Source organism: Falco punctatus, assembly GCF_963210335.1.
Source record: "Falco punctatus genome assembly, chromosome: 7".
Lineage (NCBI taxonomy): Eukaryota > Metazoa > Chordata > Aves > Falconiformes > Falconidae > Falco > Falco punctatus.
Genome location: NC_137587.1, coordinates 3,352,647 through 3,370,652, shown reverse-complemented (window position 1 = coordinate 3,370,652; position 18,006 = coordinate 3,352,647). Strand labels below are relative to the sequence as shown.

General features: G+C 36.2%; 1 protein-coding gene across 1 annotated transcript in view; it reads left to right on the top strand.

The window, feature by feature from the left end:
• MYBPC3 (myosin binding protein C3) overlaps nt 1-17,749 on the top strand; it is a gene marked incomplete at its 5' end in the record, with an annotated part of 58,555 nt that extends 40,806 nt beyond the window's left edge. The window contains 5 exons of the mRNA XM_080394948.1: nt 4,938-5,133; nt 10,453-10,592; nt 11,324-11,483; nt 12,044-12,180; nt 14,693-17,749. Of these exons, the coding sequence (XP_080251074.1) occupies nt 4,938-5,133; nt 10,453-10,592; nt 11,324-11,483; nt 12,044-12,180; nt 14,693-14,908 (849 nt within the window). The 3' untranslated portion in view covers nt 14,909-17,749. The remainder of the gene's footprint in view (nt 1-4,937; nt 5,134-10,452; nt 10,593-11,323; nt 11,484-12,043; nt 12,181-14,692) is intronic.
• Between the last annotated feature and the right edge of the window lie 257 nt (nt 17,750-18,006).

Sequence of the window (18,006 nt, the reverse complement as noted above, 5' to 3'; positions counted from 1 at the left end):
CAAAAAAACCAAAAACAAACAAACAAAAAAAAAAAACCACCATGCTCAAACATTAAAGGAAGGAGGAAAAAAAAATCATCACTCTTTCAGTCACAAATTATTTGATTGTAAAAAAAAAAAAAAAGTTTCTTACATAAATCCTCCTTTTGGGGAAAAAGTACTATAAGTAAACACAAGCCTGTTCTTACTTATTGACCACAGGATGCATCTTAAAGAAAGCAGTACACGTAAGCATAAAAACTCAACCAACTACTTTTCTGGAGCCAAGGTACATGATGTTACCAGGCAACTTCTTTGTCAGAAGTGGTATGTTCATTTCTAAAAGGCTGACTACAAAAAAAGAGTTTGTACATAAACAATCAGCCCTATATAGAGAATCTCTGCATATAGAAAGAATAGCTTGGGTATTACTGTATGTGAGCTCAAGGTGTAAAAACACACAGCATTCCAAGGATTATCAAAAGCGTATGCATGTAACTACACATGCTGCTATGGCATGTGCAAAACTGCTAATATACACACACAGGCTGACCTAACCAGTTACCCTGTCTTTGCATTTTCTACAGCTGTATAAGCAACTATAATGACCTTCTGTAAAACACTACATGTATTTTCTCAGATGCAAGACTATAATATTAATGCAGTGCAAGTATTAGTGTGTGAAAGGAAAAGGCTTTCTGAGTGAGACACAGGAAAAATTGTAAATTAAGATTCTGGTTCTGACAGAGATATCCTCAGTAATAATAAATATATCATTTAATCTAATCCTCATTCATAATTTGAATAAACTAAAATCTCTTTGCTTTCCAGGGTAGACAGTTATGAAAATGTGATCACTTCTATTAGTGAAAAGCTTTGAAATTGTCCTGTAAAAGATGGTGGAGATAGGCAAAACATTTTTTCAGCAAGGGAGACATATGCACACATGGCCTATATTCTTTTTTGGTTTGGGTAATACCAATGAAGGGATCTACATAAGAGCAAAACCTATGTAAAATACAATATACATGTCTTTTGCCCTGTGGTTGCTGGGTTACATGAAAAGTTGGGTGTTTTTTTTTCACAAAGATGTATCTAACCAGTAAACAGTTGCAAACCAATACATGGAGGAACTGCCTTGAATTGCATGCTTGTACTGCTTGGACACCACATGCTTATTTTTTTCTTTCATGTTTCTTATCTCCAAAATTGCTAAAATGGCCTCTTCACTGAGGTCTAGCCACATGCAAAGTTCAAGATTTTACACCTGATATTTCTGAGTTATGTAAGTCTTTAAAAACATTATGTAAACAGATACTTTTGCTGCTTTTATGTCCGAGTTGAAGAAAGTTTGCAGAAAATTGACAAGCTGTCCCACAAGCAGAGGAACAGATAAAGTTAAAACATTTTATAGGTATGTCTTATGTCCCCTATATCACTACCTTCCCAGCATAATAACCCCCCTCTTTTGCTTAGAGCAGCCTCATGGTGATATTCCCAGAGATTTGCCTGTTCCTTGCCCTACTCCCCTCCATAGTCCTACCTGACATCTCCTCCGCTCCCCAGGCCAGGGAAAGTACATGTAGCAACTAATCCTGAGCTTCACTTACGCTGCCTGATCATTCAGCCGTTGCCAAACAAAACAGATAAGGACCAAGTCTTCCCTGACTTTTCCTCAAGTAGAGGCACTAACTGAGGTTTTGGTATCTCACCCTGTCATTATTCATAAAACTGTACTAAGCTCATCTTAGAGATTTCCAGTACACTGCCAGATTTAGCCAAAATGAACTAACTGATTCAAAAGTTGAGCAGCTGACTGACAGTCGAAATCATGTGCTGGTATAAACTCTTGCATTCTAAGAGGTAAGGCTAATAAAAAGAAAAAAAAAATCCACCAAACTTTAGCCTGAGAACAAAACCAGGGGATTTTAATTAAGAGGTATTTGAGTAAATTGAGTTCATAATAGTGTTGAATTGCAGCTATAGCTGTAATTCTTAAATACTGCAAAAGCTATTTGGAATGCACAAAACTGAGGATCTTTCAAAAAAAGCAAAGCAAAAAGAACATTTCACTTCACATTTTGAAAAGGTTTAAATCACTGACAATTTTTATCGAAGGAAATAATCTAAGTAGGTATGATTGCAATCTTCAAGTTACAAAAATGATATAGGAGAAAATACTTAAATACTGGAATTATGTGAACCCTGAGCTAGGGAACACAAGCAGGTAGAATACTAACTAAACTAATTAAAGTGTCAGTCAATGTCTTACACTATTTACAGTTTCTGTGCAACCCTGCCAGTGACCTCTGTGGTGACTACTATGTCATTTAACACTGAAATTCTATTAAATACCTTGTCAAGGTATCCTGGGCTAAATGCTATTTTCAAGTCTATTCAAATCTGTACATTAAAACGCACAGAAAAGAACAAGTACAACGTTACTACTAACTCCTTCTGTTAAGTGCACTAAGCAGGTGGGACATTCTGCCGAAAGGAAGGGAGTGAACACATTCTTGTTTTAAAATAAACTACATGGGCACATGATTGAAGGGATATTATGTGCTGTTAGTGGATTAAATTCACATAATTACTAAGCAGTTTTCTTGCCCATCATATATGTGTGAACATCTAAAAGCACTTAAATCAGGTCTCCCCTGGCAGTAAACTCCCTGAAGTTTCTCTGATGTGTTATTTACACGTTGTCAGTCACTGTTCTCTCTCAGATTACCTATTACACATTGCAGAAATCCAATCCTCTGAGAGATGTATTAGGAACATGCTTTCTATCTGTTTATGCTTTTCACAGTCTATAAATATTAGTATATGAAAACCAATCCTTGGAACACTTGCAATCTTCCACTGGCACTCATAACACCTCAAAAAAGGAGGTGCTGTGAGTGCACATATCTGACCAACCACACTAGAACAGCAGCAGCAAAGCTTGATTTACAGTCAAGATACTTCTTACGATAAAGATAATGCTATGGTTTCTCACATCCATTTTTGCCAAAATACTTAGAGCCAGATCCTCAATTCCCCTCAGTCCTCAATCCATCAAGAACTATTAAATCTTGTAATCAGTCTGAAAACCTAGCCAAGTATTTGTCCTGACACATTATTAGAAATTTAAATAAGATTTCCATATAATTATACCATATTAAGTAGATTATTTTCAGTTTGAAAGCATTCCCCTAGCCAAAACTTTCAAGCAAAATCCTTCTATCATTTTGAAAGAGACACACTAGTGGAAAGTAAAATAGAGTGAATTCTTGTAAAGTTCACCAGTAATTAGACAGGATATAGAAAAAAAACCCAAAACAACCACACACCAACAAAACCCACATCCTTTTACTTGTTCAAGTATTCCTACTATACCTTCCAGCTGAAGAAGAGAAGCTATGTCTTCCTTTAACAGGTTTTTGTAAAGGTTCTATGAAATGAGACCAGAGTAAAGGTACATTAGAACTGAACAAAATAATCTTGCATCTAATATTTCAGAGCTACAGGCCTGACGTGACTATACCCTTAGCAGAAAGCAGTAAGAAAATCAGTTACAAGATGGGGAAAACGGAAGATCCAAAACCATTGCTCATTCGGAGTTTATTGTTAGGCCCTATGTAAAATTAGTTACATCTGACTATTCAGATGTCAGAGAAATGAACAAGTACTAAAGAAGAGTGATTTCTAGGTGTTTTAGAAGTCCTTTAAGCGTAATCTTGGCCTGACTCTTATAAAACAAGTTTTTTTCTAATACCACAGAAAAATTATGCTGCACAGAGTTTCTGATCAAATACCAGAAAAAAACTGAAACAAAGGTGTAGCAAAGCACAAAGATTTTTTTTTCTGCCTACCTTTAGGCACCTAACCCAGGAGTATCTTAATCTCCTGTAGCCTAAGGAAAAGATGCAGTCTTAAAGAGCTATTCCAGCCACCCAGTGAATCGAGGAGCATTTTACTAGAGGCTTTTACTGCTGTTTACTAGAGGCGCAGGGCAGTATGTGTCCTAGTTTCACTGCCTTGGGCTTCAGTTCCAGAGCAGCCTAAGCTGACCTGCCTGCTGGCTTGGATGATCTCACTTTCCCTCCCCACCCATTTGAGCTACTCCTGGCATTCATCTAGGTCCGTGCTGCACCGTTTCACCACGTTAACCTGGCAGAAACTTTATTTAAAAAAAAAAGCAACAACAAAACACCAAGTTATTTTCTGCTAGATTAACTATACAGTTAATAAATATGATACGATCTTTTCCTGTTTTCTTGGGATTCTTGGTTTGGAGCCAAACACTTTAAAAGAACTAAATATAATCTACCAGTTTTCCTGGAAATGGCCAAGTGACAGTGATGTAAACCACAGATATCTTACTGATTCCACAACGTCATCTTCCATGGGTGTAGCAACACTGACTACTTAGGTTGACAGTCCCCCAAAAAATTTTTACAATGCAGAAGTAATTTTACAGTAAGATTCACATCCCAAGACTTCAAGATAAAAACAATTTTTCAGAAGCTCTTAGAAGTGTCCGGGGATAGAAAATCAAATGTTTTAAGAAAGGGAGAAGAGGGGAAAAAAGCTAATAAACTGCTCTAATATTAAAGACTTGTGTTACTTAGCAATAATCAGAGCAAGCCAGATCCACTGACGACTTCACAGATGCCTGGGAAAGAGTACAAGAGCAGCACAAGTATATTTTTTCTGGATTTGTTCTCAACATAAATTCAGTCTCTTTTCTAACTATAACTAAACAGCATCTTTAGGGCATGGTGCCACTAAACTAGACAGATGGGAGCAAATATTTGCAAGAAAACACAAATTGCAAAGTATTTAAACTTTACTATCTCAACCCTGCCTATTAAAGTAGGCTTTCTAGCTCACAAAGAAAAAAAGCCCAGAAAAATGAAAACTTGAAATCTATTACAGCCTAAAAAAAAAAATAATAATCCTTTTTTCCTCTTCAGGGTAAACCAAGGCCCAAAATCATTTGGATGAAAGATGGTCAAACCCTAGACTCCAAAGATGTGGGAATTCGGAACAGCAACACAGACACAATCCTTTTCATCAGAAAGGCAGAGCTTCATCACTCAGGAGCATATGAAGTCATTCTTCAGATAGAAACCATGACTGATAAAGTTGCAATAACAATACAAATCATAGGTAAGAACCTGACAACATCAAAAGTAAGCATATCATACAAAATAAAATAGTGGCCATACTGAGGCAATCCAAAGATCCAGCTACCCTCCAGATCCCTTCTCTGACACTGGTTGGTAGCAGGTGACTAGAATAAAGCTCAGAGCAGGGCTACCATGTCACTTTTTCTTCCGGGCATATTATCCCAGCTTGAAATGATCTGTTTCCTAGAGACTTTTGTGAAGGGAGAGGGATTAGCTCTGTGTCACACAGCTCTTGAGGGATTTTTCTTGCATGATTTATCCAGTCAGTCTTTTAATCCATGTCTAATTTCAGAATCAAAACATGCTTTCATAAGGAATTTTAGTTTAAGCGCACGTACAACTGCCTATTTGGGGTGGTGGGGTGGGGTGGTGGTGTTGAGTCTCTCTCCTGATAGTCTCATTTGATGTCTATAGAATTTTGTATCAGAAAAAACATGATTAATTATTCACCTTTTCCATACTACAGCCTTCAGTCACACTCTCCTCAGTTAACTTCCTCAAGTTTTAGGCTCTTGATTTATTTTCAAAAAAGATGCCATTCCATATCTTTGATCATCTTTTATCACCCTTCTTTTTACCACTTCAAGTGCGATAGAAAGAATTTAAAAGTTCTGGTGTTCTTGGGAATAGCCATATTGTCCTCAAGAAAGGAAATATGAATCCTGGAATGTATATACTCTTACTGGGTTTTTTTCACCAGATGAGGACAGTGAGGATAAAATCATTCACTAATATACCATATTAGTGTTCCAAGAACTAGAAATGACAACCAGATACAGTCCTGTGAATTTGGAAAATTCACATTTAATGCCTTATTCTGTTAACAGCATCTAGTTAGCTTGAGGCTTGGTGGAAGCTTATTCTCTGCTATACAATTTCTATTCTCTTCTCTATTTTCTATATATAGTTATATATATTATTTATTTTCATTATATAGCATATTAATATATATAATTATATATTCTATCGCATATTATTATATATAAAAAATTATATATTCTATTTTCATTTTAAAGAATGCACTGCCAAAGTTTCAACAACTTCACTTAGGATTTTGAGAGATATATTCAGAGATCTTGCCTACTCAGATAATTCATTTCAGCCAGAGCTCTTCTATTTCTCATTAGAGCTTTACATAACATTCTTGATAATTGTTTTTACTTCTCCTTCCCCACACTTTCACTCTGTCATCCAAAATTTCCTCCAATGTATCAATACATTTTAGACTATGTATCTTGGAACAAAAAGAGTATATAAACATAACTTCAGAATTAAAGATATAACGCTGGCTGTATTCTGCTTAAAATTTTATAAAATAACGTTGGCAGAATAGGTATGCAGTGGTGCCAACAGCAAACAAGAAAGGCATAAAAAATTGGAGGAAGTATGTTTTAATAGGACCAGCTGCTTCTGCTAAAAATGGCTGCAGTTCTGCCACAGCAAAATAAGTAAATAGCAGCTAAACCAAAGTAACTCCAACAAACTCGGGTAAAGGGGAACAGTGCACCCTAGACACCAAAACACCTTTCTATAACTGGTTAGTGACTCCAGATTCCAGCACATAGCTCTTACAGCACAGTGCCAAGTATCTTCCACCCATTCTCTGGAATCGTAGAAAGGCATAAAAACACATACATATGCCATTGTCAAAGAGTTATTTTATATAGAAAATGAATGGCTGGAAAAAAGCAACTGATCTTATCACACAGATTAATACATGTCAGAATTGGAGGACAGGCTTTGAGCTTTTTACCTCTTGGGCAGCTTGCACAACTGAAAGGGAATAAAAAAATTTCACTTCATTCCTGGCCAATAAGAGACAGGGCTTGTAAAATACAGAGATACTTCTGCAACCAAGGCATCTACTCAGATTCTCGATTCTGAAACTCTCATCAGAACTACCTCTTGTCAATTCTATCAACAGCACTTTTTGCTCTTCAGATCATATATTCTCTTGGTAGGAGAAACGTGGGTGATTCAGATGCTCTTTCTATACTACTAGTAATGCTTTAGGTGCTTTAGAATGGCATGCTGAAAAGCCAAGTCAGGCTTTCAGAGAGAGAATAAATCCGTCAGTGACCTTTTGAGGTGTCTGTTCACCAGCTAACTTCCTTTGGCAAATGTCTACTTGATGAAGGAGTAATGCTTGTAGCTTCAGCCCTTATTGGTTTTGGAGTAAGGCAAGAATGCAGATAGCCAAAAGCTCTGCTGCGACGACAAGTCACAGGTCAGTTCTAAACAGGAGCAAACACTTCTATTACTGCCATCACCTTCCCATACTGCCAAAATAATTGCTGCGGTTTACTCAAGGCCTATGAAATACAGACTTTTACTACAGAAATACAGTATATTTCAAATACTTATAGAAAAGGTCTCAGATGATGAAAATATCTCCAATCTCTGAAAAATACAGTTCCCTCAGCTTTTCCCTCCTCTAGATGAATCAATAAATCATGCCTTCTCTTGACCAAAGCAAACCTCAGTTTTTTGGGTTTTGGTGTTTGTTTTGTTTTTTTTTTTAAAGTGGAATTATATATCATTCTCATTATGTGTTATATTTGAAAAGGTAAGTTATCATTTCTTTTTGAAAGATGATTGGCACTATCTCTTCTCCCCATTCTATTGGATTCATTAGTATGCAAAAATCCTCAGACAAGCTTGTGCTGAAGGTAGCAGAATATTTCCCCAGAACATAAATTGCCACTCCAACAGTGTCCTACATAGGAAAATAATTTGTTACAGATGCATCACTAGGATTAATTCTCCCATCCTTTGTTCACCAGCTAGAGATGTACTGGTGAGTACTGAGAAAGGAATATTCTACAATTCTACAATGGAATTTTGAATAGATATTCTTGCATATTGCATTATCTCATCAAACCACAAAGATGAAAAATATAAAAATCCATTTAGCAAATTTATCCACCTCTACCTTTTCTAAGACTGTCCTTTGTAAAGCCTTACAAGTCTTGAGGCTTTCAGGACTCTTTTTCTTTATTCTATCTATACCACCATGGGTAGAAGTAATAATTTATTAAAAATGAAAAAGGGATTATTTAATACATCATTGAGTTCTTATCACATAGTAATCTAATAGCAGGTTAAGGCTTAAAGTCTTCTTCTGTTGTTAATGTAGTCATACTCTGAAATCGTTCCCCCCAAAATCATATCTGTATCTATGTACACATAGATAAGAATGCCTTACAGATATTACACACACACATTCTGAAGTCTAACTCTTCCAGCAATTACTGAATTAATGAATGACCTGCCATCCTGTTATTTTCAGTTTTCAAGGGAGGTTCACAGATAACTGCTTTTAGGTAGTTAGGAGCAGTAAGGCACAGGCTTCAAAATTACCTGTCCAGTGAGGCCTCCCCAAAAAGTGTTCTTTTGCCTTCCGTTTCACCTAGGACTGTGGTTTTCTTCCATTTATCAATCTCTTCCTATAGGATTTAAACCAACTACCATCACCAGGATCTCCACAGTTTTTGACAAAACATTGTGTAAGGACCTGTTAAAACAAAACAAAAACCCAAAAATCCAACAAACTAACCCTGTTGTTTACATATACCTGTAGGTAAAAACGCAGGAAAAATACTTGTAAAACTAGACAGATACTGTGGAGGGTTATAACAGCAGGTAGACTTGAAAATAAATAATAAATTGCTAAATGTCACAATATCTGCCTACTATGAGACTATAATACACTTAATTCAGGGCTTGTAGAGCTTTGTCCACTGAAACTGTTGCAGTTTTCATATGTAGCATGCAAAATTCTTCTCTTCAAATCTATTCTGATTGATTGGCTTCTGTCTAACAAAGAGACGCATCTAGAATATATCTAGATTTTTGAAGTTGCAATTCAAGGTAACAACATATACATTTCCACATCTTCATAAGCAACGTTGTGCTTTTGGCATTACCATTCCCTATTTGAGAAACAGGGAAGAAAAAGAAAGGAGGCTTTACCTGAGGTTGGTAGCTGTTGAAAAACACAGAAGACTGCAGCTTTTTCTCTGAAATGTTAGTGTAAGAGAGGAAGGAAGAGAACAATAAATGGAATGAGAACAATGCATTCCATATTCCTTATTGAACTTCATGCAGTGTTCTAGTTGGTTCCAGCGTTTTGCAATTTGAAGGACAAAAAAGGGTTAAAGATAGTTATAAAACAGTCTTTGATTCCCAAGTATGTCAGTGAAAAGAGAATTAAAGCGTGTTATGCTTTGACATCGAAAGTCACAGTTCCTCTAATAACAATCAAAGGCTGGTTTATTATTGGTTTACATATCCCTCTTTAAGGAAATACATGGCAAACAACCTGTAGTTACATTCCTTTGTGCCTTGCTCATCTCAAACCTACATCTGTCAGATTATTACTATTTTCTTCATTTTTCCAGCTTAGCTCGAAACAGGAAGACAGTTTCCATTCAAATATCTGGAATGAACCCAAACTATCCTTCACTTAATCACAAGACCATCTACCCAGACCTAACTATCATCTCCCCAACAGGACCTGTAACTGTGAAAAACAGCCCGACATATTAGAAAGGGGAACTAGAATCTTCAAATTAAAACAGACAGGAATTATTACTTAATAAAGCCAATTTAAATGTTACATTTGATTAAACAACATAGGTATAAATATGAATGAATGAATGATCCTTAAAAGAAGGAAAAATATTATAATTTCATCACATATATTCTTCTACATATTTCCACATATCTTACAATGGACATAGACTTCTGTACCTCTTTGAGATTTCACTCTTTTTCTAGTTTTTACAGAGAAATGTCACTGGTGGGCAAACTAACAAGGACTGAGGCAACAGGAAAAAAAGTGTCAGCCAGTTCCCAAATGGCTGGCCTTCCTTACCTGAATATATACCCAGTTGCCTTTGTTGTTTGTATTACTCTCAGCGTACCTAAATAGCTGAGAAATTGCACTGAGGTAACAAAGTAAAAACTGTAGTAAAAGAATTAATCACACACAGCCAAACAACACAAACTTCTTACTCCATTTTAAGTAAGAGTTTGTCTGGTTCCAGCATTACTAAGTCTACTGCGTCATCCATTTCTCTGTAGGTTTCAGGCCTCTCAGAGGAATATTAGGAGGGTATTTGAAAATTTCCCAACTTTCCTGTTTACAGTTTCAACTTCATATAAATGAAGTGTATTGCTACGGAACAATTATAGAAGGCTATCAAGTTCTATTTTTTCCCTGCATGGGAGGAAGTGACAAAGCTCTTAGATCTTGAATCAAAAGCTATGGGTTGTTTTTTTCATGTCTTCTCTGCAGACAAGCCTGGTCCTCCCCAGAACATAAAGCTTGTAGATGTTTGGGGATTTAATGCAGCGCTGGAGTGGACACCTCCACAAGATGATGGCAATGCACAGATCTTGGGCTACACAGTCCAGAAAGCTGACAAAAAGACAATGGTAAGAAATTGCACTGAGTCAGTGACTTTGTATGGAGTTTAACCTACTACTTGCTCTGGGAACAGAGACTTGAGAAAAACAGTTGAATACTTGATTCTCAGTTGTGTGTCCAAGGCATCCTATGGCGTATCAGAGGCAGCTAAACATCGAAGAACAGAATCTAAAAAGAACCAAAAGGCTAAGTATAGAACTGCGTAAAATGTCTGGCAGAAAATGTAGAGAGAGACACCTAGCCTGCCCCATCTGTGGTGGATGGATAGCTCTTCTCAGAAGGTGGAATTATTTTTCATAAATGCCAGGATAAACTGAAGGGGAGGGAGGAAGAGTTAAGACCTGAGGTCCAATGCTAAGCACACTAGGGTATACACTGGGGGAGGTATGTATGCTAATCAAACTGGAAAATGTGCTCTCATGGAAGGCCCCATAAAGTAGTCATGTTCCAACGACACATCCTGGATCACGTTTCCCAGATATGAGTTGGGGTAGTGTAAAGACTTTGAGTTTTTTCCTCCAAATGCAAGTATTCATCTATCATACCAGCCAGAAAACAAAAGTAAGAAAATTTATCAGTTGATCTCCACAGGAAGCAACATAATATTCATTTCACAGGCTACTGTTAAATACTTGTCTACCTGTCTTCTCCTTGTAGCAAGAAGGATCTCTCCATACCAAAACTAGCACCATGTCTGACCTCTCATAGCATCTTTCTAAACAGTATAGTCTTGTTACAGGAATGGTATACTGTTTTTGATCACTATCGTCGCACAAACTGTATAGTGTCAGACCTGATTATGGGAAATGAGTATTTTTTTCGAATCTTCAGTGAAAATTTGTGTGGATTGAGTGAAACTGCTGCAACCACCAAAAATCCTGCCTATATCCAAAAAACAGGTAACATATTCTTCAAAAAAAAGATCACAAAAGCTGCTAAGTACCAGAAGTAATACACTGGCAAATGAAAAATACAGTATTACTAGATGCACCACTAGAGATATTTTCATTACTTAGTAACCAGCACTTGTATTTTAGTATCAAGAGCCCTTATCTAGACAGATCTCCTTTACTAACACAAACACCTGTTCAAAAATATTTAGTCACAGTGTCTTCTTAAACTATATTATTTTAAGAAAATAATACAGCTGCGTTTTATTCTTACATTCTGGGGTTAAAAGTTTAAGATGTCTGTGGTGAAGACTTCCCCTGCAGACACACAGCTTTCATATTTTTAACAGAAGCTGAAAACCCATGATTGCCAGGACCTTTTACATTATCTAAAGCATTAAATGAGAGATGTTTTAGAGTGAAGTGAATGTGAAGATTTCTTATCTCATAAATGCCATAGTGTTGAAGCTTCTTTAAATCATACAGGCAAATTAAATAAGAAATAGATTGTATACAAGTCAACAGGATTGAAAACACAGTTCTTACTATTTTGTTTCTTTGAATTGCAGGCACCACTTACAAGCCACCTACTTACAAAGAACATGACTTCTCCGAGCCTCCTAAATTCACTCACCCTTTAGTAGACCGTTCTGTGATTGCAGGATACAACACCACACTCAGCTGTGCTGTAAGAGGAATCCCCAAGGTACAGATTACATCAACTCTCATTGATAGCACAACAAGCCAAGATACCACCTTAGAATTCATGCCAGTTCAGTGTGACTGGAGTGTAACACAACTTGATTTAAAAAAAAAAGTAGGAGTCATCCAATAATCTCCCACCGCACTGATGCTTCACCAGAATGCATAGTGCAAGCATGTGCGTGGCTACACATAGAACCAGGTGGGCAACACAGTAAAGGAGATAGAGGAAAGGACAGTCATTGCTTATGGTAACACCATACCATTGAAAATGTACCATGTATACATAAAATCTACTCAATGAAGAAGGTAAAAAACAAAAAAGTACCTTCCCACAACGTGTATTTTTTTCTCTTCAGCCTTTCAAGAGCAGCTAATATAATATACTGTTCCATCAACCTAAACAATACATAGAAACACCAGTTCTTCTATTACATCAACAATTTTGAGAGTCAAGAGTTATTTTGCAAAACTAACTAGAATAAGACTGCTGTCATGTGTGAAGTTTTGGGGCTTCTTATTTTTTTGAAATCTCACCGGAATATTTTCTCAGTTTAAATATATTTGTTGAAGTCTTGTCAAAAAGATGTACTTTTTTGTTAGTCAGGAACAAGCAGTAAAAACTGTTTCAGCTAGGAGCTAAATTTAGGTTTCTCAAAAAAGGGAAATAGGCTTTTTGTCTGCAGTGAAGGAATTTACCATATTATGACATAATCTTGTCATAATATTAAATTAGTACAATCACCGAAAAAATGCAGTACCTTTTTCCCTTGCCCTTATAGCTGCTTATTTCCAGCTCCTCTCCCTTCCTCCTACCTGCACAAGGATCTAATAGCTACACAGCAAAACATGTGAGATAATTGCTCAAAGTTCAAATTAACTAAAAAAAAAAAAAAAAAGTCTTAATGTAATCATTTGCTGCAATTCATTGGATGAAGGAGTGTTAAACAAAACTCAAATATAAAAAGGAAGCATACCCAAGCAAGGAGCTGCAAAATAACATGAACATTATAGAATACCAGCAACTGTAGGCAAAATCCATCCCCCAGTAGCTTCCTCGGATTCATCAGGAAATGACTGTAATGATATTCCCTCTCGGTTAACCAACTTTTTCTGCACCTGTATCCACTTAATTTGGTTTCCACGGTTTTAAGAAGATTCTGTTAAGTACAGTAATCACAGGTTTTTAGGTCTGAGCATGCTTGCTCTTCCTTCCACATTAGCCCGAAGGATACAAATAGTCCTCATCCTTCAGTACATCTAATACTCTTAAAGCAACTTTTCCAGATACATTTGTGTACTTGCATTGCCCAAATTAACCTTAGCAAAAAGTTTCTGTACCTACTGCAGAGCTCTGCAACAGGTATTCTCTGTGAAAACAACCTTCTGTTAACAGAGCTTTCCAATTCTGAATAACTGTAGATTATCAAGTAGACCTCAGATATAACCCGTATGGCACGAAAAAGTTACCACTTCTAGCAGAGCCAATATTTGTGCCCTGGTGGAAGTGTTGAAGTAAAAGACACACCCAGAAAGATAGAGGCCATAGGAAAAGAAGCAAAAAAAATTTGAGGCAGGAAAAAATCCAGCTAGTATCTTTAAAGAAAATTAAGCATGCTAACTGGGATGCACTGAATTGTCTATCACAGGTCAGAGACAAAAGCAATTCAGTAGATTTGAAAGCACTCTATAACTATAAAACAGTGCAGTAGTTTGGTGGTTTGTTTGGGGTTTTTTTTTTTTGGGGGGGGGGTGGGGTGCGGGTGGATGAAAAAATGGAAAACGTCAATTCTGAAAGTAAAATAGATGAATACAAAGATTGGCCTCCTACTCTTTAAAGCTTATTTCTTCACTTTATGTACTAACAAGCCTGAAATAAACAAAACCAGTTGGCTTTCTATCAGATATTTCATTTTCAAAATCTCATTTATAAAAATTAATGGCACATTTCAGGTACCAGAAACAAACAAAATGACTTGAATAAGTACAGAGCCAACTACTTTATTACTCAGCTGAAGCCAACAGGAACTTTATTTTGAAATTCCTGAAGGTGCTAAAAGATATGCTGAATCCTTTCCCAGCCCAACACCAAGTTGGCCACCTAACATCTGTGGACATTTATGATACTTCTGCTCTAATAATCTGTGCATTTTAATCCCCCTTCTGTAAAATAGTTGAAGGATTCAAATATATTTTAATAAGCACAATTAAATAACTCCTGAAGGAATGAATTTGCTAATGGTTCATAGGGTGGAGTTTTTTAAATTGTAGTAAAAAAGGGTACAGACCTATATTCTCTACATGCTATGAGAGCTAAATACTGAACATTTGAATTATTAGTTTCATGTGTTTGTACCAAATAAGGAGATGTTCCTTGAAAAATTAGTAACGCTGCTGTGTAATATGTAGCTCTCATAATGCACAAGCCTTTGATGGCTAAATTAAAGCTGCAAGATCAGCTGTAAGTCTTCCACTTTCTGCATTTTATTTTAAATTTCTTCCTTTGTGTTCTTCAGCCAAAGATATTCTGGTACAAAAACAAAATGGATCTCTCTGGGGATGCCAAATACCGCATGTTCAGTAAACAGGGCGTGTTGACCCTGGAGATCCGGAAACCCACTCCATTTGATGGTGGCTGTTATACCTGTAAAGCTGTTAACGAGTGTGGTGAAGCTGAAATAGAGTGCAGACTGGACGTCAGAGGTAATCTAATGAACCTTATGGATAACTAGTACTGCAATGAAGAAAGATTAACAGAGATCTTAAACATATATTTCTCTTTTATGTTACTCTGACTTCTTCTGTGATATAAGAAGTTTGGTAATTACGTACACCAGCAAGATGGTGTTTTTCATTCTGAACTGTTATAAAGTTAGGTTACTTGCTAGGTAATACAGGTCTGAAGGTGGACTTTATTATGCTTCTAACTTCTAGAGAAGCTACTTAGCACTGGAATGGAAGTCTACCTACCAACACCGCAGCGTGGATGATTTTATTAGCCTTTCTGCCATACTCTAACTGAAAGTTTTAAATTAAGTCATTAGCCACATGTAAAAGGTAACACATGCTACATCACAAACACCTTTCAAACACTGCTCATTTATTTTGTTTATCAAAAGAGCCAGGAAAAAGAAGTCACAATAAAAAATATTGACTAAATATTTTGGTAAAGTTCCTACTAATGTATCTATTTGCCAATACAAACATAAATAACCCCACTGCAAGTGCTCTTCAAAAGCTGAACGAGCTGTGAAACTGATGCACGTAATGGGCATTGGCAGAGCTCAGCCTGCAGCGCAGCAAGCCTGAAGGCAGCTCTGTGCAGCAGTTCAGTGTTTTATTCTGCACTAAGTCAGGACTGCGTGCATACAGTGCACCTTGGAGTGCAGCCACAGGTATCCTCACGGGGTCTTGGCAGCAAGCAATTTCACTGCATTAGTACAATGATGAACCCAGACTAAGAACTCTGAGATGTTTAGCTAATTGATGCAGCAGCTCATTAAGACATGCTACTTTCAGTTCAATGGCTAGCTCAAGTATTTCTGTTCAGTGCTATACTGTACAGCATAGATATGGCTCAAAGCTTAACATAATCATCCTCTAAAGCTTGTTTTCAGAACATTAAATCTCCTTGGAATCATCAGATAAAAGCAACTGCTATAAAGCTTCCATATTTCACCTTCAGCACCAAGCCTCAATTTAAAATTAGCATCCTTTAATGTCTGACAGATTTTTATATTTTTTTTAATTCTCCAGCACCTCAGTAATACTCTGCATCTCATTGCATCTGCAAGTCAAGGTACGAATCAAAATAATTCAGCTGGATAAAGAAGCAATGGCTGTTTGGTTAGATATAAAATTAAACAGTCATTAGAAATTCATTTTAGAGTCTTTATGGAATTTTTATAGTGTTGGCAGGGGGTGTGTATGCTTGTTTTGATTTCTGTTTATTTTTTCAATGATCATACTAAAATCACATTCCTGTAAGATAAATTATCTTGTTTATTTTAAAGCCAGGATTTCAGGCCTCAACCTTTAATATGTGCCAATGTAAAAGTATGTAAGCATAACAGAATACTTTGTTGACTTTTTTCCTTAACTCACTACAAGCACTCCCTCCAGACTTCTTTATTAATATAGAGCTAATTATTATCAATAATCTGTGTACATTGCTTTAACCAAACAAGCAGAGTTAAAGTTACAATGCATCTAAAAAGTTTAATACACATTTTAGACTTCAAAAAAATAAAATGCTATAATAAACAAACAAGTAATGTATTTGACAATAAATTCTTCTCCTCATTCTCTGTCTCAGCATTGGAATAGAACTTGAAAAGAAGAAAACTGAAGAAATGAATGAAGGATGATCTCAGCTACATTTATGAGTCCTGCTCACCTTAAAAGTCGTTTAACATATGTGTACTAGGAGGCGGCAGTATCTTGTGTCCTGCTTACTCCACATATTTTCAGACAGTATTTCCTCTTTTCATACATCTGTTTTAGTTACATTGCCCCCAACTCCATGTGAAGAAATTCAGAGAAATAAAGATAAAACTTTCTCCCATTACATGCATATGTCTAAAAACCCCCAAGTATTAGTTACATGCAAACTCAGTCCATTTAGTAATGTCTGAACCTAACAAATTCCTCACTTCTACAGTTGACTCCATTAGAATTCTGACATTCTTTGTAAGAAGTAGCTCAGAATAATGAAACAGTAACAAATTACTTGTAATATTTAATCACCTTTCATTATACTTTCTTTGCACAATATACAATCTTTGCACAATAGAAAGTAAGTTTTGTTCCTGCTGCTTTTACTGCCGGTGCTTGAAATTGCCACTTCTGTGCTCTTGAGCAGATCTTTGTAGAAACACATCTGAAACACACCATTTAGGCATCTCTGGCTAAATCCACTGTTCTGCTTTACATAGAAAATATTTCTTTGACAATTACTCACTACTGGTTTTCTAGCTTTTAAAAAGACACCAGCATAGAATTCCAGTTACTAGATGTTTCTGCAACCAATCATAGGCATCATACAGACATAATTTTGTACATCACACAAAACAGTGAAAGACTTAGCAAGAAAGATTATTTGCACGTCAACAAAAGATTTGAAAACAAAAATTTGTGATAAGTGCAATAAACTTACTGTCATCAAGTATTACTGAAAGCTTTTGAATGTCTATGAATGGTATGTATGTATTTTTGCAGATAATTTTGTCTAATCAAATGACACAATAGCATTTTTGGCTACTCACTAGTTTGAATAGAATTTTGGTTGGGGGTTTTTGGTTTTGGTTTTTGTTTGTTTTGGGGTTTTTTTGACCTGCAGTAGCTGTTAGTTTCTGACTGGAGAGTACTTTTTCACAATCACAGTACAAAAGAAGGTGGAAAGATCAAATAAATCCAGGAAACATTGCCTTTCAAAAGAACCAACACAAAGGAACTGTAGTAATACTGCTGCCCTGCCTCCAACATGCCAGTTGAGATGGGAAAGCACGTCTGACACAGTGTTAAGTTGTACTAAACAAGCAAATACGTCTTCATAATAAAAACACTGATGAAAATGAGATGTGCATTTTGATTATTCTATTTTGGTATCAGAACAAAGAAGGGTACTCCTCTAAAAGCAAAGTCAGCTTATTCAAGGCTAACATTTGTCTGTTGTATGTTGTTATTATACAACAAATAATTAAAAAACAATGGAAAAAACACAAACAAGTTGACATTCTTTTGTACTTTAGTGTTCTGAGCAACACTCTTTTTAAAAAATAATGCACATACAAAACATAAAACTCAGGTTCTATATTATAAAGAATCTATG